The sequence below is a fragment of the Lissotriton helveticus genome, chromosome 8 (genome assembly GCF_964261635.1).
Source record: "Lissotriton helveticus chromosome 8, aLisHel1.1, whole genome shotgun sequence".
Taxonomy (NCBI): domain Eukaryota; kingdom Metazoa; phylum Chordata; class Amphibia; order Caudata; family Salamandridae; genus Lissotriton; species Lissotriton helveticus.
In genome coordinates, this window is record NC_136069.1 from 344624262 (window position 1) to 344646061 (window position 21800).

General features: G+C 42.7%; 1 protein-coding gene across 2 annotated transcripts in view; it reads right to left on the bottom strand.

Moving 5' to 3' along the window:
* Positions 1-965: 965 nt before the first annotated feature.
* FLT1 (fms related receptor tyrosine kinase 1) overlaps positions 966-21800 on the bottom strand; it is a 370086-nt gene continuing 349251 nt past the window's right edge. For both annotated transcript variants that reach the window (XM_078657127.1, XM_078657126.1), the window contains 4 exons: positions 19684-19768; positions 11846-11940; positions 4589-4679; positions 966-1265 (listed from right to left, as the gene is read on the bottom strand). In XM_078657127.1, coding sequence (XP_078513253.1) covers positions 4589-4679; positions 11846-11940; positions 19684-19768 — 271 coding nt within the window. In that variant the 3' untranslated portion in view covers positions 966-1265. The remainder of the gene's footprint in view (positions 1266-4588; positions 4680-11845; positions 11941-19683; positions 19769-21800) is intronic.

The following is a 21800-nucleotide window of genomic DNA, read 5'->3' on the forward strand; positions in this document are numbered from 1 at the left end:
AGTAACTGTATGGCTTGCATCCCTGTAAATATCAATGGTGTAAATACACTGGAACTTCATGCAATATTCTAAAATGTGTCCCTTTTTTGACACTACCCAGAGCAAATTATGCTTTTGCTAATCTCATTCGATTTATGCTTTTACGTATTATCAGTGTAGACCATGGTGCAAATTCCAGTTAACAGTTACAAATGATATATATGCATGAGATACATCAACATGGTTTTTGAAACATTACGCTGCATAAACTCGGGGGCGGTGGGAGTTCAAAAGGTCAGGCAGGGAACTCCACTGGAAAATGAACACATCATACAATGTCATTAAGTAGATGCAATTGGACAATATGGAATTTTCAGCACAGATGGCCATAAGTGCATATGAAAGCAAGTGGGCCCACCAGAAACCATTTGTTTACTGTTCAGTTGGAGGTTTAAAAACACCTTTGAGTCAATCACAGCAATCAATTATAAAAAAAAATAACAAACCTCTAATCCAGTGCTATATTTCTTGTCCAGTTGGTCTCCAGTGACTTGACATGCAGTTTTCTCATTTAAAAAGTAAGTAACAACGTAGTGGGGAATATGTGCATTAGTGGGATGGAAAATTGGATGGGTCTTTCAAAACCAGTACTTCCCTTGGAGAAAAAATAGGAATTTGACAGGAAAAATATATTGGCTAAGAAATGCCCTTTTCCAAATGAATTTGAAATATTTCTATATACATTTTTTTGGAGAAGTGGGGAGTTTTTTTTGTTTTTGTTCTAAACTCAGTATTCATATCATGGCATAAACAACAGCTTCAGAAATTCAACATGCTTTTTTTGATTGGGCATTCTGTTCTATCTGGGGGCATTTATTGAAGGGAATTTAAAGTTTTCCCATCAATTATAATCTGGAATGTATTGAAGGCGTAGGCTGTACCCCCTTTTTGCACTTTCTTGTAATACATTCAAGAAGACCCAAAAATAGGACCCCCATCCCAGCCATTGTCCAGCATGAGGTGAGGTGATGTATGGAATCCGTGAAAGCTACAATGCTGCAGGTGGGCCCTTTTCATACATTCCCCGAACAGGTGATGACGTGTAGGAAGGGACAGAGCTCTAGTCGGCAGGAGGGAGGCAGCGTGGAATGGTTTCATTCAGCGCTACATCAGAATGGTCACATGTGAGTCCTGCCTTCCCATGGTGGCTGCAGCTGGAATCGCAGGATCTCTACCCCAGACCTGATGAAAGGATGGACTCCTGGCTCCTGCTGACACCTGAGAAACTGTAAGATAAGAAAACAGGTACTTGTGAAATGGTGTTGAGCAGCATTGTCCACTTTTAGGCAAACATACCTACAAATTATGCATCCTCGACTGTGTACTGCAAAGCTTACACCACAGTCCATAAGAACCAACGATATATGTTTGCTCAATCAACAACATAACTGTCTGTAATATTACTCTCCATAATGAAGTAATTCTGCTGTCTTTGCTTAACCACCACCCCTGCACCGCTGAAAGCTTCTGTTGACTCTTCCTACTTAACCACCCGCACAAAGCAATTCCTTCCCTTTTAGCTCTCAATAAAGCAGTTTCATTCCATTTTGTCACCCCTGAAACTCATTTAATCCCCTCCTCCAAACAAAGCTAGAAAGCCTTCCCTCCGCTCAACATTTTTCATAACTCCATCGCCCTGATGCATCCTCAGTGACACCCAGAAGCTTACAGATGTGTATGTTTCTCTCTTATCAGTTGTACTTTCACTGTTTTACTTCTCACCCACCACAGTACACTACTTCACACGGTTGTTGGTCTCAATACCTAAAGTGCATTACTGGGATGTCTAACAACATCTGGTTGACAGGTAAAGTGGTTTGGTTCGAAATACTAAGACCTGACACAAATCATTAAACAGATAAATAACTTGATATAGCAGAACACCAACCCTGTGGCCAAAGACAAATGAATGGAGAACCAGAGTCTTGGGATGGCTGTACTGGGAAGTGAATCTCATTATTGTTGGCAGGTAGTGGCTGATGCAGCTCATGCGTCCGCTCTCTAGAAAATGGCTTTAGAGACAGGCCTAACACACTTAGGAGTAAGGCATGTCTTATTTATAAATCTTTATCTAAGTTTTGTAAACTGCCTGCAAGCCGCTTTGCAGCAGCTTTGTAGAGCTGCATCTGCTGTGTGTTATCCATGGTTGCAGTAGTGTCCTTGGAGGTGAGCTGCTTCCTATCCATCGTGAAAGAGCAGGGATGAGGGAGTCGGGCGGGTCTAAATGGAGTTGTCAGGTTAGGAGGGCTGGTCATCACAACAGGTAAACTAGCTCTCCGTGATAGGTTCAATTGAGGAAGGTTGCTCGTGAAGGAAGACACGTTAGGTAACACTGTCAGTTGTGTAGAACACAGTCTTACACCTTAGTGGATTTGCCCTCAGACGTACTTCCTTTTCAGGTGGACTGTTCTGAAGCTACTGCAGCTCAGAGGATGGGGCACAGGATAGCGTGAATTTAATAAGACGCTATTATATGAGGGTTATTTAATCCTATGCTGTAGTCGAATTTGAAAATGAACCATAGGATCTTCCAATTAAACCTCTGTTCCCCCACAAGCCAGTGTCACTGTTTGAATGTGGGGTATTATGTGGCAGTTTCTTCAGGTTTAAGGTGAAGACTGCCAGCTTGGTTTTCAATCCTTTATAGCAGGGGTCTCTAACCTTTTCTGTAGTGAGAACTACTTCTGATCAGTGAAAATAATTGTGAGCTACTGCAGGCCGGGCAATTTGTGCACTGTTCCCAGAGACCTCCATGCCATGCCCACCAATGTGGGCTGCAGTCTGCACGGAGGAGTAGCAACTCTACTATACAATGTGCACTGGTCCAGGTGGCGGGCTGCTTTTTTATAAAGTGAAGCAAATTCGTATGGCACAGTTACAAAACTGTGGCATAAAGTACCCCACAATCTGGCACTGCGGTATAATGTGCACCGCTAATCAGGGACGGAGCCACAACAGCATGGTACAATGTGCATCATGGTCTGGGAGGAGGTGTTTCCGGCTGTTTGCCTACAGCGCCTTCAAGGCAGGGCCATAATAAGCTTTCTCTCTGGCCCACCAAGGAAGGTGCTGTTGACCCCCTGATTGACAAGCTGCATATATCCTGCCATGCAGAACCACCTCCAACGCCCTGCTCTAGCCGAGATTACTCCTTGCAAGGTTTTCAAAACAAAACATGACACATGCTTCACTGAGATCCATCAAATGAAACTGCATTCTAAAACAGGTTCTTAAATGCCACACCTCTGAAAGCAGAGTGGCTGTTAGCATAAACAGCTCTCCGCATACATTTAGTTGAAATGTATAACTGCATGGCTAGTCATTTGGTCGATTTAATAAACAGATTGCCTCCAAACGCTTGAATGACAGGTGTTATGGTTACAGGACTCAAAAGAGAGTTCAAGCTAGTCCATGGTAAACCCAGGGATTTTAACTTTCTGGTTTGAGGTGGTTCTGTTCCCAGGTCTTTGGGCTCATCAAATGGTAGTTTGTTTCCTAATCAAGTCTCTCACTCGGAAGATCTCCAATTTAGACCAGTAAAAGCAGAGGAATTTCTCATTCATCCAGAAGCCAGTGTTCCTTAGACACTCTGCAATGGCTGTGGTCTTTGCTTTTTCTTTATCTGGCCTATAATCAAGGTGTGTTTCATCACCATAAATTGGGAATTGGAGTTGACGTTGGAAAAGTCCCAGCATTTATGCTTTCAAAAGAGTTGGTGGTAGAGCAGTCCCTGGAGAAACACCTTTTTACTTTTTCTTGGAACATTTTTCCACTGGTTGTGAAATACAGATTATAATTGAAAGAAAATGAATGAAACCTTCTCAGGGTGACTCCCATAACACTATCCAGAGGTCCAACATAGCCAGGAGGCAACTCTGTCATAGGCTTCTGATAGGGAGTGTGGAACCTGGATTGCCTGAGTGTCCTTGTCATTAATCTGAGTAGGTCCTCTCCACTGTAGAGCAATGCATACTCTCTGCCTATGAAGGGTATGTCTGAAAACTGTTTGTCTTGCGTACAATTGCTGGACTTTCACAAACAAAAGAAGAATAGGTGAGATTGTATGTGGGCTGATAGTTGGAGAGTCTTCCAGAAAGTTATTGTATTTGTTAGAAGTGGAGTTACACCTGAATGTTTGAAGGGTCTTGGGAAATGCTCTATGTCTGAGATGATGTATTGATGCTCTCTGGGATGCATGGAAGCAGTGCTCCATTATAGTCCTTGATACCTTAGATGTTTTGAGTTTGAATGGTCTTGCGTGTATAAGGAGACGATGAAGGATGCTAAGATAGGGTTCTCCTGGATAGAGTCGTTAATGTTTCTTGGTATCTTGATCTGAATCACTGTGAATTTGTTATAAATGGCAGGAGGCATTCCCTGCATTCAAGCGAGAAACTGCCAGATTCTTGGCCACCTAGGGCTCTCTAACCTTTAAAAATATAAGTATTTATTGATTTGTACAAAAGATTCTGATGAAGATATGAGGTGTCACAAAGTAAACATTCGGTTAAAGTTTTAAAACTCTATAAATACAGTATAGTCAGTTTACCTATTTGTTTTGAATATAGTAGTCATTGCAGGTTGTCTTTGTCCAGTTGTAAGAGCCATTTGTAAAATTATAGCTGGATTTCTTTTTTTTCCTGCAATAGTGAAAACACAGGGATCACCATAAGAAAATAATGTTGTATGCAACATATCATTTCTCAGTTTGTTCTTTTTCTCTCAAAAGAGCCACACGTTTTGAAATTCTACTCTAGAAGAATTGTTATGATTAGACTTCATCCCTTAGTATACACACTCCAGAGGTCTACTTACAATCTCTCTTCTCGGTTTTTACAACCCAGAGAGCCTTATACGGAATTCAATGGGACTTAGATTCCTGGCCACAAGCTGGTTACCAAGCAGTAAGCAAAGAAGCAAAACTAAACTTGACGATCACAACAGAATCAAGCAAAGGAAGCATCAAGATAATAATCTCCATGTCCTAAACACCTCTGGGGAAGGCTTTCTTCAAAGCAATTCTCCATCCTAAAGCCTGCATCACTAGGGAGTTTGCTCTACTAAAGAGCTGTGTGACAACCTGTCTGCTTTTTTTGAAGAGAAGGTAGACAAAATATAGCAATATTTTTTTACAACAGGACATGAATCGCTTTTTGAATTGGGGTCTGGTATAGCCCTCACTAAAGTCTCTTGTTTCCTTCCTAGTTTCAATCAGATCTCTGTAGAAGAATCGCGCAAGTAATTTTACAATGTAGATCTGGCTCTCCTTTTGATCCCAGCCTGCCCAGTTCTTTTGGCATCTGCTATCGAGACTACCAATCCTGTTCTAAATAGAATTTGTATTCATCACTCTCTTCTGGATTACTTCTAAAAAGCAGGAAACAATTAGCGACGATTCCTTCCACTTAAGAAACCTACAACTGATCCCACGAAGTTGGACAATTTGTGATCCATCTCCTTTCTGCCCACCGCCTCTAAAATGCTTGAGAAACATGTTAATCAGCAGTAAAATAAGTATTTGGAACAACACAAATTGTTGGATCTATCTCAATCTGGCTATTGCCAGAGGAACATTGCAGAAACTGCTCTGCTTAAGGTTTCTTAATTTATTAAGACCTGCCTCGATCGTAGGATGGCCGCCCTAATCTTGTTGGATTTGTCGGCAGATGACACGCAGATTATTCTTACATTTAGAGAAAAGGCGACAGTTTGGCAGCTTGCCCTTAAGAGATCCCTAATGCAGGTAGTGGAATGGATGATTAGGAATTGTCTGAGAAGCAACTGCTCTAAACCATAGGTTCATTGGTTGGACATACTACCGATGGTTGGTTTAATGATTGGTGGCCTGCTCTGATTTCTAGTTCTGGAGCAAAACATCTTGGAGTCAGCTTCGATGTCAAGTTCTCTTGTCACTCCCAGATCCTATTAGTGGCTGAGATGTGCTTTTCTTTGATCCATACTTTAAAGAAAACTTTAGAATCTGTCCCGACAGAATCTCAGAAAACCATTATACATGTGGCAATTACTTCTAGACTTCTAGATAATCCAAACACTTTGTATATGGGTCAGCCTAGCTACCTTCTTGATCACTTGCAAGTTGTTCAAAATGCAGCTGCTAGGCTGTTCCTTGGCGTACCTAGATGTCAAACAGTAAAAATTCTCTGGATCCCTATCAAGAAATGTATTATTTTTAAAGCTCTAGTTATTACCTTCTGCTCTTTCCAAAAGGTCGCCCCAAGTAGCTCGGTAAGAGGCTGTGTCAATGTGTGTCTTGTCGTCCTCTTAGATCAGTGGAAGCCTCACTCTTGAAGGTGCCTAGGTTTCACCTAAGGACTTCGTGAAACCGATCTTTTACCTAGCTGACGGCTAAGGCTAAGAATGAGATGCCTCTCTCCATTCGCCAAATTACTAATCAAAACCAGTTTAGGAAACAATTGAAGGTTTGGCTAAAGCCAAATGAATGGTCTCTTTCCTTGACTCCTTTCTTTGCTGCCAGCATTGAGATGCCTGGTTGGCAGCTATGAACTTTATAATTCGGAGTGAATGATTCCCTATCATTCCTCCAGAGCATTGAGGTCTGGTGATGCCCGTTTCATGGAGATTCCGAAGCACAATCTCACTAAAAGTTGGTGGGCCAGGGCCTTCCTTCTATTATCTAGTCTGTAAATCGTAGAATAATATTCCCTCAGCCTTGCGCCGCACTGCAGATGAAACTCATTTCAAGAAACAGTTGAACATGTGTTTTTTCAACTTTCCTTAGTCTGATGCTGGCTACTGTACTCACTGCTTTCCTTCCAGCAACAGGAGGCCCCATGGGCCAGCTTTTGCACTTCACAAAGACTATCATTTATTAGGGCCTGATTCGCAGAACTAACTTAAGACAAAATCCTAAACTTACTACCATTTTGGTATTCACAGAAGGCACTTACTCATTTCGGTATTCACAGTAGTCATTTAGGAGTCCTAGAGTTAAGACTCCTAACTTTACATACTCCTAAACTGAGAAAATCCTAACTTTAAGACTTTGGGTATTCACAGTAGTCATTTAGGAGTCCTAAAGTTAGGAGTCCTAACTTAACTACTCCTAAACTGCGAAAAATCCTAACTTTAAGACTTTCGGTATTCACAGAAGGCATTTAGGAGTCCTAACTTTACTACTAAACTGAGAAAAATCCTAACTTTAAGACTTTTGGTATTCACAGAAGGCATTTAGGAGTCCTAAAGTTAGGAGTCCTAACTTTAGGACTCCTAAATGCCTTCTGTGAATACCAAAATGGTAGTAAATTTAGGATTTTGTCTTAAGTTAGTTCTGTGAATCGGGCCCTTAGTGTCTCTTTCATATAGCATCACATCCATGGCTGCAGTGGCCAAATATTTTGTGTAATTTGCACATTGAAGGCTCAAAGTGTTACACTGTATTTACAGGAGCAATAGTCCAAAGAGGTGGCAACATTTTGTGACACTGCAGCGCCAATGAGAAATATAACTTGATGCTTTCATTTATGGAACTCTGCACATTAATCGGTGTATGACAAGATTAAGCATCTTCGCTTCCAGTGGGACAAGCCCATGTCGCCAATTAGTTCGAATTCATTGGCCCTCTTATTTTGCACCTCTGAAGCGTACCCTATCTCTCATCAGAGTTTCCAATTGTTTCTAATTCTCTCCAATCCTTGCCTAGTCGAGTATTAGTTTTCGCTGTGTCAAATGGATCCTGTGGTCATACTTGATGTCGCTCTCATACTCAAGAAAGACAATGCTCTACTGAGCTTGAGCACATTGACCGCTCACACAGAGAGCCACACCCTTGTTATGTTATGTTATATGGGGTTTTATAGCGCACTCAATTACTACTAGAGTATCCTGGCGCGAAGGGGACGATGCTAGAGGCAGAAATTAGAGGAGGGAAGGCGGGGCATTAAAGCGCCAATTTGTACAGGTGGGTCTTAAGTGCTTTTTTAAAAAGCGCATAATTCTGGTTGGAGCGGAGGGTCAAAGGGAGGGAATTCCAAGCAGTAGCAGATTTCACATTAATGGATTGACCTCCAAAACGGGAACGCTTGAAGCGAGGAACCGCCAGCCGCTTGAGGAATGCCATCACTTAAAGGACTGAAACAGTGCCTACTGTGGACTAGGTTTAGAATCCCAGCCTCAGAGCTTGACTCAACACTGTGTGACTGTGGGCAAATCACATCATCTCCCTTACCTACAAAGCCATTATAGGGAATGCTTTTTATTCCATTCTGCTGCTCTTCATGTTCCTCTACAGGGGCACCAACGTGGTTTCAAGCTAATAGCCCACATTGCACTTGTACGTGAGAACCATTTCACTCAACCTCTTTAATAGTTGCAATATTTGCCATTAAGTTTTAAGATTTTGAATGATAGGTTTCGGTCTTTTGTAAGTCATGATTCTTTTGATGCTTTGACCTATTCAGCTGTAGAAGTTACCTCAGCGTCCTTTCCTCTACTTGCTTTGTCTGTTTGTTTGTATGATTTCATGAAATGTTCTTTATCCATATGAAAAAAAGTATTCCAGTTCTAAATTCTCTCTTGGAAGCCCAAATTTTAATTAGAGCTGAGTACATGTTAAATTATTAGAGGCATTTTTAAAACATTAAGTCTGCCCCTTGTAGAGGCTCAGAGCCTTGTCGGCTGTCTGGGTGGTTCCATCGCAGACTGGGGCGGTCGTGTGATGATCTGTTGTATGGGGATTTCTAAATTTGGTGCTAGAACTCAACACGTCTTTACTCACCGCTACTATATAATGCCACCAGTGCTCTCGTATACAATATCAATTGCTCCTCATTGTTTGGAGTTGGGCAGTGCTTGGCACACAGCGCATAATAAATGCGAGCCCTTATAAACAAGGAAACGTCAGCAATGATTACAGACCGAGTGCCTCACACCCTCCCATTGTAAAGCTGTCACATTCATATCTGAGCTGCTGCATGCAGTCATGGCAGTTTATATTTAGTTGATGAACTGTAGATCGGCGAGCGGCAGCAGCGTTTGCCTGGATAGCCCTCGCCCGGCGTGCCTCAGTTATACACAGCGGCTTATGATGGAATCATTGTGGCAGGAGATTTTCTAGACCCCGCCTCCTGTTTCCTGTCATTGTTCTGCTAAGGGAAGGGATGCCCTCTCTCATGGTGGGAAATGGTACCCTCCTGGATAGACAATGTGTTAGGTACTCGGCTGCTCTTCCTGGTATATGCGCGTGTGCAGTCGAGTCCCAAGCAGCCATTTTGATTGCAGGGAAAATGTTCTTATTTTCTCAAGAATACCAGTCACCACAGGCTGCAACAGATGAACTGCAGCTCCATATAAAGGTCCTGTACTCTCACTCTGCGCACACTCAACTTAACTACGCAATCAACAAGTGTCTTCAAAGGGCTATTGATGTAATGTATTCTTGCATTATTTCATTATTACGTTTATTGTTTATTGGAACATTGGAATGTTGGGAGCTCCATTGAAAACAATGGAGTGCGCCGGGCTTATAATGGCTGGTATAAGCCTGGAGCTCCAACATTCCAATGTGGCTGTGAACAAAGGCTTCAGGGAGCCTGAGGGGATTCCAGTCCCCTCACGCTTCTATAAGGCTTTGTTTTTTTTTTGTTAGAACATTCTGCCCTATAGTGGCATAATGTTCTAATAGCCTTATAGCCCTTTGTAGCTGGGCTATACCGGCTATTAAAGGCCCTCTCCCTTGTTAAAGGCCCTCGCCGAACGCTGGAGAGGGCCTTTAATAGCCGGTATAGCCCTCTACGGCGGTCTATAAGGCTATAGTATTGTGACTAGAAGACACCATGCAGGGACAATGTTTTAACAAAAGAGCAGACTATAATGGCGATCGATTCCCATTGAGTTGGCAGCTGGAGGTAAGACAGAAAGGGGCATCGGAGTCTAAAGGTTGCATCCTAGCATGGCTGCATTGAGTTCAGAGTCCAGTTCCACATAGTGGCGACTGCAAGGAATGAGAAGACCATTGTGAGGAAGCTCATCTTCAGACTGTTCTTGAAGACCCTCAGATTTGGCAGGTTCTGGGCACTGCGAGTTGTAGAGCTTAATGGCCAAGACACTGGATCATTTCACTCTTTGTACTTCCTAACTACAGCCCACCTGTACAATCAAGCTTGCTCTGTTTGACCTCGCATTTATTCTACATGTATACCAGTGCAGATGTGTCCCCAAAGAGGTGTAGAGGGCTGTACAATTATCATGATGGTGTGTGACTTCCAACTGAGTTCAGATTTCAGAAACCATGATGTGATAGGAAGGGGTGGTGCCAGCATGTGCTAGACAAAGCACTTTCTAAAATATATATTCATTTTTAGGCACAGGGAGATAAAGATTGTTGCACGATTAATCTCGAGATCAAACGACTGGATCCGTTTCTGCGTGCAGCTGTAGTATCAGCGTAACATAGCGCTGAGTCGAAATCGAAACAAGTTTCCTCAAAAGTTGAATGAAGTAAGGGCCGGTAAATCTGAGCAGTTGATGATCATATCGGAGTGAAGAAATAAATGTAAGAGAGTGTGCGGTACTGGACTGGAGCATACGGTTTAATGAACTACCCATCAGATAATCTTCCCCAATAAAGAGGTAGTAATAGCTAATTGTGAAAAAATACAAGTAGAGCCAGCTAAAAAAACAGAAACTTTAAGTAGAATGATATTGTGTTATGGACTGTATTACACAAAACCGAAACCAACACGTTTCTGCAGCGAGCAGCTAAAAGTTTAACTAATAAACCTATATAAACAAAGCAAACGTTCTACAGTGCCAAATGGTACAGTTTTATCCTGCACTTTCTACCCGAACTCTCCCCTTAGTCTGATGTGCTCTTAAATGGACTATTATTATTAAACCCCCTTGAGTGTTTTATAATTAAGGCCTTATCTGTTGTCGAGGGGGGCTTTGTTCTAGCAGAAGGGAAGATGAGCCAGGGATTTCCTGGTAGAGCAGTTTTAACTTTAGTCCTCCTCGTCTTCCCCACACTGGTCTGAAAAGAAACCGAGGCTGGAAAATCATAATGGGAAGCACCACTCGGGAGAAGGGTCCCAGAATCACAGATGGAATACTCCATGCTCCATCATATTCCTGGATCTTTTACGGGAGTGGCAAAAGGGATCTTTGTTTGGTACGTCTGAAAAATGTCCTCTCTTTTCCCCCCAATTTATAAGAACCCACTCTTTGACTGTAACCCTTCATGTTTTGGTCCCTTTCATTGAACTAGCCCAAAAGTGGCAATCCATTAGCTTTCGGATACCCTCTGGGTAATAACTCAGTGCAGAAACTGAAGGTATGCATGCTCCCTGCTACAGAGAACAACAGCAAACGACTATGAATGCCTTTAATAAAATGGGTACCATTCAGTTTGGTAGCAACATTGTCTATTGTTCAAGTACACAGAGTTAATTTAGTTTGTATTGTGCCCTGTATTAATTGAATATTACCGTTTATCCTGCTAATGCAATTGTAGTAGTCGTACACAGGGATCTCAGTAATCTATCTTTCCCTGCTTCAATAAATAGCAAGAATTAAATTAGAGACACGTCTGGAAAGCCCCGAAGCTGGAGTTATGTCAATATTTATCCCAGATACCACATATTTTTATTGAATTAAATTGATGGTGGCATGAAAGGTGTCTGGAGAGCAAGGGTAAAACGTTTTCTCTTTTAACTGAATGAAAATTTTAAAGTCACTCAATTTTCAGTACATAGCTAGATAATTGTTCGTTCTGAAAAATGTACAACAATTATTTAACATTTAATTTTCAAACAAAAGCCATTAAACATACCCAAAGAATTGTGCTTGGTCTGGCTTACTCCCTGTCCAAGTGAAACGCTTGAATTCTTCAGAGGCGAGAACCGCGCCGCTATCCGCAAGGTAATCCTAAGAAAAGAAACACATTGAGTAACTTCAGTAGCGATAGAAGGGCCTACGCTTTTTTATGAAAACCAATCACAAAATAAACAGCCGCACCAATAAACTCTACGATAATCCGTTTAACTAAGATTGGTATTATGGTGAAAGAGATGTGTGGCTTATTATCAGAAGTCCTCAAAATATGTGACACTGCAGAGCAGCAAGGGGGTTTTCTGGAGTAACTATTCTTTTAACTCTTCAATCCAGCTCAGTATTCCACATTTTCAGGCATATGTGTTAAAGGCTGATTTTGGACAGTTTTTTTCCAGTTTATGTTAGGGTGGGGATCTATACTGCAACAACAGAAAATGTAAATAAGAGAATCATTCAACATACAAATAGGCATGTTTCTTAAAGACATATACACATTTATATCAACATTCATTCAACAAACAAATCCAAGGGTTTAAAAAAACCTGAATTAATCGTTCATAGAAAAACGAATTAGCTTTTTATCATTGCATGTTAGCCCAATTAAATAAGAAAACCATATCCAGAGGCATCATGCAAAATAAAACATGTCAGACGTTGTTTGGTCCATGGTGCATGCCTCTCGCTGCTTACATCTACTTCTTCCCAATTCACTGACTCCTGCACTGAACCCTGAGCAGCTTTTGCGTTCACTCATTGGATTTATTATAGATCAGAAGATAGGTCATTCCAAACCGTGATCGCCTTATGCCTTTTATATTTTGTGATTGATTCGATAGCAAGCAGTGATGTTCATGACCTTTTGTAGCATTTATTCGTGCCTTTCGATGCCTTTTTTGGCCGATAAGTCCCATGAGTATCATCTATGAAGCCACTCCTGTGGGGCTATACTTTTTAGCAGGGCCGGCTCTAGGCTCATGGTGGCCCTGTGCAGGGAGCGTAGGTGGGGGCCCCGGAAGAGGGGGTCCGGACGGGGCGGAGCTCAGGAAGGTGTTTTAATGATCTAGGTGTCTACAGTCTAATCCCCTGCAATAAACTATTTTAAAGTGAAGCCTGCTAGAGAGAAAACAAAGTATAATTAGAGGAGGTATAATACAGCAATATATGGTAGACACTCGAGCACAAGAACAAACGTTACGTTCGTAGGAAAAGGCAATGGTGGCACTTGTGCAAGTATCAAAGCAAACAAAATGCCATTACCACGCAGTCCCCGGCAACACTCACTCGAAAGATCTGCCAAGGTGCCCTTTTTGTCAACTGGAGAGCACCATTTAATTACCACCCAGCCAGGTAGATTTGTCCACACACGCCCACTGCATTAATCTGAAGAGGATCAAGTGCACAAAATCTGATAGTCTTCAGAGCATCACCCCCATTGGGCACACCATGTATTGCCATGCAAGGCGTAGATGGCAAGGGGTCATCTCTGAGGGGGGGACTCTCTATGCAGGCAGTAGAAGGCAAGGCGTCTTCTTTTCTGGGAAGTGCTGTGCCGAGAGTAGAAGGCAGACAGAGGTCATCTCTGTGAATAAGGCATATGCGTGGTTACGGCAAGAGTGGTTCGGCTAGCAGGGAAAAGGCAGGTGTGGCTCAGGTGTGTTGGTTATTAAGGCCATTTCCCATTGTTACCATATCAAAGCAGCAAAGCTCTTTTTTTTTCTTGTTTGGTGTCAGAATTTTGGCTATTCTTGAATTTATTCTTTGCATTTTCAGTTCTGTAATTTTATTTTTCCTTTTATAGGTGCAAGACTGCAATGCTCAGAATGCAGAGTAATAAACTGGTCTGGATGAAATACTTGTGTCTCTTGTGGCACTATTTGTGATCTCTTTAGCTCAACGTTGGCCTGTTCATGGAGTTAATCCGAGCAAGGTTGCTTTCATTAGCAGCATAAGGATTCAGGTGCAGTACGTGATGACAAGGAAGCACCTATAATCTAGAAACTAGAATCTAGGACTGAAGTCTGATTGCATTACTGCTGGCCCATTCAGAGTATCCAGGTAACTAGCAGAGATGCAGACATTTGAAATCGCTAGATTGTTTTGATGGACAGCATATTCCCAGAGTGCAAACGGGCATCATTCCTGGATGCCCACAAGATTCAAAGAATTATTACATTGTGCCAGGGAGATTGTTTTCAAGGGGGTATCAGAGATGTGGCAATAATATATACACAGAAAATGCAATATTGCAATTTGAAGAGATGACCTCCCCTCCATAGTAGTGAGCATCTAATGCTAACCTCTCCCAAATCTGCACGACTTTTATAGGTTTTCTTCGAGCATTACTTCAAATGAGAGTATATATGGCAGGAAGGAAAAACAGATTAGCAGATGAATAGCTTACAAATGAGAAGAACAAAAAAACAGGACCTCGAAAAACATACAAGAACTACATTTTTAGGTCGAGCATTCGAGACCTCTGTCTTGTACTTTAGTATATCTTGTGGCTCTGGAGATCGGCCCTAGGACTTGTCTGCGTCTGCTCAACAGTGCCTGTAATATTCACACTCATCACAGTCACAGATTGAACATAAATTAATTTGATCTTTGTTGTGTCTATACCTGCAGTGCTAGTCCGCTGTCCGCTGAGACTCTCAGTCTCACCGTTCCAAATAGGGTCGGGGAAAGAGTCGAGATGCCGGAGTCGGACAGAGGTGTTCCTGAATGATCGTCGGCAGTGGCGTTGGCATTAATGTTTATTCTCACGCACGATGACGACGCACGCACTCTCCCTGGTGCCGGGACTCATGACCAGACCACCGTGACGCGTCACAGCGAGAGCAGCAGGTGCAGTTGCGCACTGCGCACAGCGCGCGGGGGCTGTCCCAGGGCCGTCACGTCATTGGTAGTAGGCTAAGATTGACGGCCCTGGGACCCAAACTGCTGGCTGGCTGGGCGGCAAGTTAGTGAAAGTAAAACAACAACGCTGCCATTGCTAGGGGTCGGAGCCCGGAGGCCGCCAAATCCTGCCAGGGGGCCGCCACTGCCACGAACGATCCTTCCGATCCGATCCTCGTCCGTGGCTGGCGGCCCCTGGGGTTTGGCGGCCCTGTGCAGGTGCACATTTTGCACATGCCTAGGGCCGGCCCTGTTTTTAGCACTGACATCTCTTCCTCTTTGATGTATTTTCTGCTGTCTTTACTTAGGCACAGTCCGGATTTGCCCGGACTGTGCCTGGTTTTCACCAGCTGTCCCGGCAGATTTCATGAAATTTAGCTCCTGTCCCGGTTTTTGGAGAGGGTCGACTGAAAATGGCAGGAGGTGCTTTTTTATGTTTTACAAAGCAGAGATAGTATAGCAGTTGTTTCAAGAAAGTAATTTGATTAACAGGCAAGCATCTGGGTTTAAAAATTGCATTTTATGTATGTTCTAACTGCCTGTTCTGTAATTCTCTGCTGAGGAGCACTGTCATTCTGTACACTCGCTTGAAGTAAAACTGTAGTCCTTCTTCTATTTCCGTGAAATGTTCCGGTTTTTGGCTTTACAATTCTGGTCACCCTATCTTTACTCCGAACATGAAGTAGTCTATGGACAGTGTAAGGAAGGCTTTGTTGAAAAATGTGTACTTTCTCACTCTGATGAGTATATCTGTATTTTCCTGCTCGTGCCCTGCGTCCAGACATATTTGTTCTTATGGCTTTGCACGGGTTTTATTCGGTTGTCGTATGCTCCCACGACAGGTGACGGCACATTTCACTTTCTGGCATATCTGTATTTTCCTGCTCTTCCCATGCGTCCAGAATTATTTGGACTTTGTTCTTATAGCTTTGTTGCAATTTTATTTAGTTGTGGTATGCTCCCACAACGGGCCTCACTCAGCACACTACACTTTCTGACTCTGAGGGGAGATTTACTAAGATTTGACACCGTTTTGGTGTCACAAAAGGACGCAAATCAGCGCAAAATCTTTTTTTTCCAATTTACTTTCCAGTACTGAACTTGTTTAGCGCTGGAAATGACAGGAAAGTAATGCAAAGAAGTGCACAGCGCTGCTTTGCATTACTTAGTGCCAAGGTGGTGCACCATGGATGGAGCATGGGCATACACAGGCAACCACCCAAGATTTCTCATGCTAAACCCAATTTACTAAACAAAGTAAACAGGGTTCAGCAAGAGAAAACTGCGCCCTTTTAAAGTAGGCACAACAAAGGAAAAATGCTTCCATTTCTCCTTTCTTTTTCGACTTTGTACGTGTGCTGCATTGTACAGCACACACACAACGTGCGCAAAGGCTTCAAGTCTAAGCATGGCACTTTGTACTGGAAGGACACCCTTTCAGTACAAAACCTATGCTAGACTCGCGGAGACACCCTTAAACCATGGCACAAAGGTGTCTGCCTGGTCACGGCAGCTGATTTCAGCGCTGGTGCAAGGAAGAGGGAAGGAGAGTGCCTTAGTTTAGTAAATTGGGCGCTCTCCACCTCTCTCCTTTTCACGCGGCGCAACATTTGCAGCTGCTGCACTGCGCTGTGTGAAAAAATGGTAAATCTCCCCCTTAGTATTTCTTTGCACTTTCTGACACTTAGGGGCCCATTAGGATGGCGGGCGGATTGCCCCCGCCAGTCTGGCGGTAGCCACCGCCAGCCTGGCGGGGGCAATCCGCCCGCCATCCACACCTGAATTCCCAACGCCATATTAGGATGGCGGGGGGGGGACCGCGGTGGACGGAAAGACCATTCTACGCTTTTCCGCCCCGGTCGCCTTTCGACCGGGGCGGAAAAGGTTTAATATGGTGGCGGTGTCTAATAGACACTGCCAGCCATATTATGAAGGGCTTGTGTAGATGCCTTTCCGCGGCGGCGATGCCGCCACGGAAAGGCATGCGGTCTTCACTCTGTGGGCCCCCTGTGGGGCCCCAGAGTGAAGGAGAGGTGGGGGGTGCACACGGGGGGATACCTGTGGTATCCCCCTTCATTTGCATGAACAAAGCGGCAGGCACCGCGCGGTGCCTGCCGCTTTGTCTATGCAAATGCATTAATGCATTTTTAGCATTGTGGCGGGCGGTGCAGAGAGCACCGCCCGGCACAATGCTAAAAATGCAGGATGTGCCCGCCACTTTGGCGGGCACATCCTAATACCCCCAACGGGACCCCCGCCCTTATGGCGGGCGGTCCCAAACCCCGGTAGGATGACGGGCGGACAAAGTCCGCCCGTCATCCTAATAGGCCCCTTAGTATTTTTTTCCATGTGTGTTCATGTATGTCCAGTGAGCCACACATAATTGTTTAATTCTCGAATTTAAGATGAACATTGCAAAGCTATACTTTCTCTCATCCAGACTTGACCAGGTTTTTTAATTATCATCTCAGCATAGTCCTTAAGATGGTCGCACCTATTAATTAACCGAGAGACTGAAACGCCGACGTGTTTCCATTACTTGCCACCTAAAAAAGCTCCAATCGAATTGGCTTCATCTGCGGATCGTGTTACCAACGGAATACTCATTACTCTGATTTGGCAATAGTGAACCAGCAGTTACCCGACCTATTTTTAAAGACTGTGTTTAAAGAACCTATTTAGGGTCATCTGAGCGTTGCATGCTAGAAATTATAACCCCTTCATCGTCTACAAGGTTGGAAATAGGTCTGTTAATTGTACTGGCCAATATAATTTGTTGAAATTAGTAAACTTTTTTATTACGCACGTGTGCCTCTGAATATATTTTTCTTATTTAACTAGGTTAACATCCAATGATAACAAGAAAGTAATGAGTTTTGCTATGAATGATTAATTCCGATTTGAAAAACCCGTATTTATTTGTTGAATGACTCTTGCTATGAATGATCAATTCTGTCTTTTAAAGAAACTGAGCATTTGCTTGGAGAATGATCTTCTTGTTTGCACTTTCTGTTTGTTGTTACATAATCAGACCCAGGTTCGCAGGGGGTTATTGGGTTGCCCTTTACTTTCTTTACAGTGCGGGAATTTATGGCACAGAATGTATCATTTACCGCCAGGATACTCTCCTGGATGATATGACGTCATACACAGAAGCATAGGATAAGGTGGGGTGACAGTCCGGAAATAGCTCTGATCTATTTAAGGCTGGAGCCTGTTAAAGAGAGATGCTCCCTGTGAAACTCCATGAACACGAATATTATTGGGATTCATTCTCTTTAGAGTCCCCGAGGTGAGAACAAATAATGAAAGTAAAAACCCAGCAAACGTATTAACCCTTTGTTTATTGATGTATTATTTCAGGCATTAAAGTCTATTTAGTTATCCAATTGTAGAATTGTGGTAGGGTAGTGGAAAGATGAAAAAAAGAGTTTCTGTATAATTTACCGTGTTTGTGGACATCAAAGTTAAAGTTTGGAAAAGAGTCCTTAGAGTGTTTGGCTATTTAAAAGAACCCTATTTTTAATAAAAAGATTTATATTGAACACTTCAAACTTTGATGACATGATTTAGCCTGACCAGTAATTTATCCTTTGTTAATTGAAGCAGATGACATTTTTTTAGATGCATAATATTGGAACTTTTGATGGAGTTTTGTATCATACCATATGTTACCGTCCCATCACTTGAGCCTGAAGTCACAGTTAGCTGCCTCTCTATTTGTTGTGTGAAGTTTTCTTGGTGAATCAGATGTCAATGGTCCTAGCCTAGGTGTCTGGCAGGTGTACAGATGGGTGTCAAGTTCTGCCTATATCCTAAGTTTTGGCTCCTAAAGTTCTTACCTCTTGTGGAGTGGGTTATCATTGAAAGCTCTGCTCTTGATATGATCCCCAGGTTTTTTGCTTAGTGAGATGTAGCAGGGGAATTCTATGATCCAGCCTGTGAGCATCTTGTGATCTCTGGCAGTAACCACACTACAAGTAAAATACTACTATTTTAGCAGCATTCATACAGAAGAAGCTCTCTACTAATGGACCTCCTGATAGTTGGTTTATCTTGCACAGTGTCCAGGAAGGCTCAGCATTATCCTGTTGTTTGTGGATGTCTGGCTCTACCGGTCTCAAGTGGGAGAAGCGCAAGGTTCATCGGTCCCACCTGTGGGCAGTGAATGCAGGACATGTTCAGATGCTGCACCACCTCAGTAAGAGTGTCCTACCGCTTTGGCCAATGTATCTGTATTGAGACTGCAACTTGTAAACCGCCCTGCATCATTTGCCTCAATATTACACTACATTAAGTGGACAAGAGGATTGATGGCTCCAATACGATGTGCTCCAGAGGGATCACCATTACCCTTTGCCCGAATAATATGGGGTCACCAATGCAGCACCAGAGAAGCATTGCATTCCCTTCTCCACATAATAATGCCTTGCAATCAGTGTCCATATTTCTGGGGCGTGCCCAGGGCATCATGAAAGAGCTGAACTTGTGATTGAATCTCTACAAAATGAAGGAATAATGTCTTAACCAATTTTATCTATAGACATACATCAGTATGATGATATTAAACTACTTACCAACATAAATTGTTGTTAATCTAATTTAATAAGATGGCCATGCTATTTTACTAGAACATGTATTCCCTTACATATATTTTTTAAATGCAGATATACCACCTTTAGGTTTAAACATACACATGAATACCAGCTCCTCTTCTTGCAAGAATGCTTTGCTTTTAGACTGTTCATATAAAACTTGATAAATAAAAAATAAATACTGGTAGGAGTCCACGACCAAGTGCAGTGCTAGAATGTTTCAACATTACTTTATAAACTAAAAAAATATATTTATTTGTGTCATGGGCAGTTCTGCAAAAATTATTTAAAATCATATACTAAAGTGCATTTACACACGCGCATTCATTTCAGACACAAAACTTACTTCCGAAATTGATACATTCTTCGGCGTTAGTTCTTCAAAGGTTTTCACACTCTGGAGCTGTTTTAATATGTAGGTGTTTATGTACCTGTCAAAAACATGCAATGTGAAAACATACTTTAAAATGAAATAAGGGTATAGCAGTATGTTGGACGATGCATGCGAAAAAGCAGTGTTGGACAAAACCAAGAATTGATTTCAGCATTACAGTCTGTTCGGAGTGGAATCTTTTCTAGAAGTGTTCCTTTTGGGCTTCTCCATCCACCCCCAGTGCTCCACGTGGTTTACTCTCCTGTGTTCTACTTTCCATCGCCCTCCATTGCTGTTGTGCTTTGCCCCCGTCATCTCACCCTCCGTGCCATTTTGCACGTAATCCGCTCTCTGCTCCCCTTTTTCTCTTCCTGCGCCCTTGTCCTTCTGCCCAAGCCTGCCCTCTCCTCATGTTGCTTTGTTTCCCACCCATTCCCATCCCAGCCTGCTCCCCCGTTTTTTTTGTTAATGATTTTGTGCAAAATGTTTAAACAAGCACTTTTGTTTCCCAATCAATCTCAGATTGGTAAAGAAAAAGAAAAAAAAATGTTCCCCACATTTTGTAACCACGCCTTTGTCTGTAGCCATGCACCTACGAAGTGACCTAGCAGCAGTGTCATAGGGTTTTTTCTTTTTAGTCATGCTGCACACCACCTCTGGTGCTGAATAGCATGGCTAAAAATCATTGCCAAAGCCAATAGGTCTCATAGGTGCGATATCATGGCTTTACCAGTGCTTGTTTAATTAAAGGTAAAGTGCTGTGGTTTCCAGCTTCATTCTGAATGCAACTGGTGACTCCGGAACAACCCATGATATCTAACCAGGAACCTATAAATAGAAACCTTCAGAAGGCGTTGAATGGTAGGGTGCAGGGCCCTAGATATAGTATAAAAACTCAAATGGCAATGCAAAACCAAAGGAGCATTCCCATAAAGAGATTTATGGAACATATATAATACTTTTTAAAATATCCTGGCGTGATTAGACAATCATTTGCTTTTTCTTTATGAGCGGAGATGCAGGGTTAGATTTAGGGGGGCTCAACTCACACTACTAGAAGCCGCATTATGAAGTGTTTGAAAAGAGTTCACCAACCAAACGTTTGATCTACAGCAGTGCATCCCATGTCAGATGCACTGCTTTATATGTGCTTGTTGCAGACTTTGAGAAGCTAGATTATTAGTTGAAGTGCATGGTAATCCTCTTCAAATAATTATAGCACTATTCCTTACTAGATCCAGCTAGGTCGCAATAATTTAAACCTGAGCTCAAGACTGGCTAGCTGTAGCACGGAACAGACAGGCTTAACTTAGAAGAAATGTGTAAAGCATTTTTCAGTACCAAAACAATTAGAAAGTAGAAAACACAACACAATAAAAATCCCACTCCAATTTATAACAATATAGAAAGTTTTAGTGTGCAAATAAACCCCAGGCGACAAAAATGTAATGTAGGCAACCAGGGGTGTGATTTAACAAAGTTTGAGATATTTCTAGCACCAAAAAGCACAACGCTCCAACCGTGGGTATCTGGTCGCGCTAAACATTACAGTCAACCACAATGGGGTTAGGGTGGAATACAGGGACCAGGTTCAGTCTGCAGGAAAGTTTTACCGTCTGACTTAGTCTCCGGAATGGAAGTCCAAAATCCTAAGTGGGGCAAAGCAGCAGGCTGTGGTTGAGATGGGTCAGACAGCCGTTGAACGAAGTCTCGATGAAGCCATTGTCTTTTGGTGAGAAAGCTCAGAGTGGGAGAAATTCTAAATTTGCACCCAAGAAAGGTACCTCGCCTACAGAATACTTTTCACACCTTCACCCGATGGAGATTTCTACCTTCGGACTTTAAAACTTTTTGGGAAGTCAGGATACTTTCAGAGGCACATACCAACAAGTTGAGTTCGACCATTAGTGAAATGTCAGTGACTACCTCTTGGCAGTGGTCCGTGGTAGCCTCGGGTTCTTTTGGCACAAATCCTTGAACATTCTTCCGCTGCTCAAAGCTCTGGGGATACTCCTCTGGTGTGACTAGGTAAATGAGAAACTCCCCCAGAAAGCCAGTTCTGGAACAGGTTCTCCTCCCACTGGGATTGG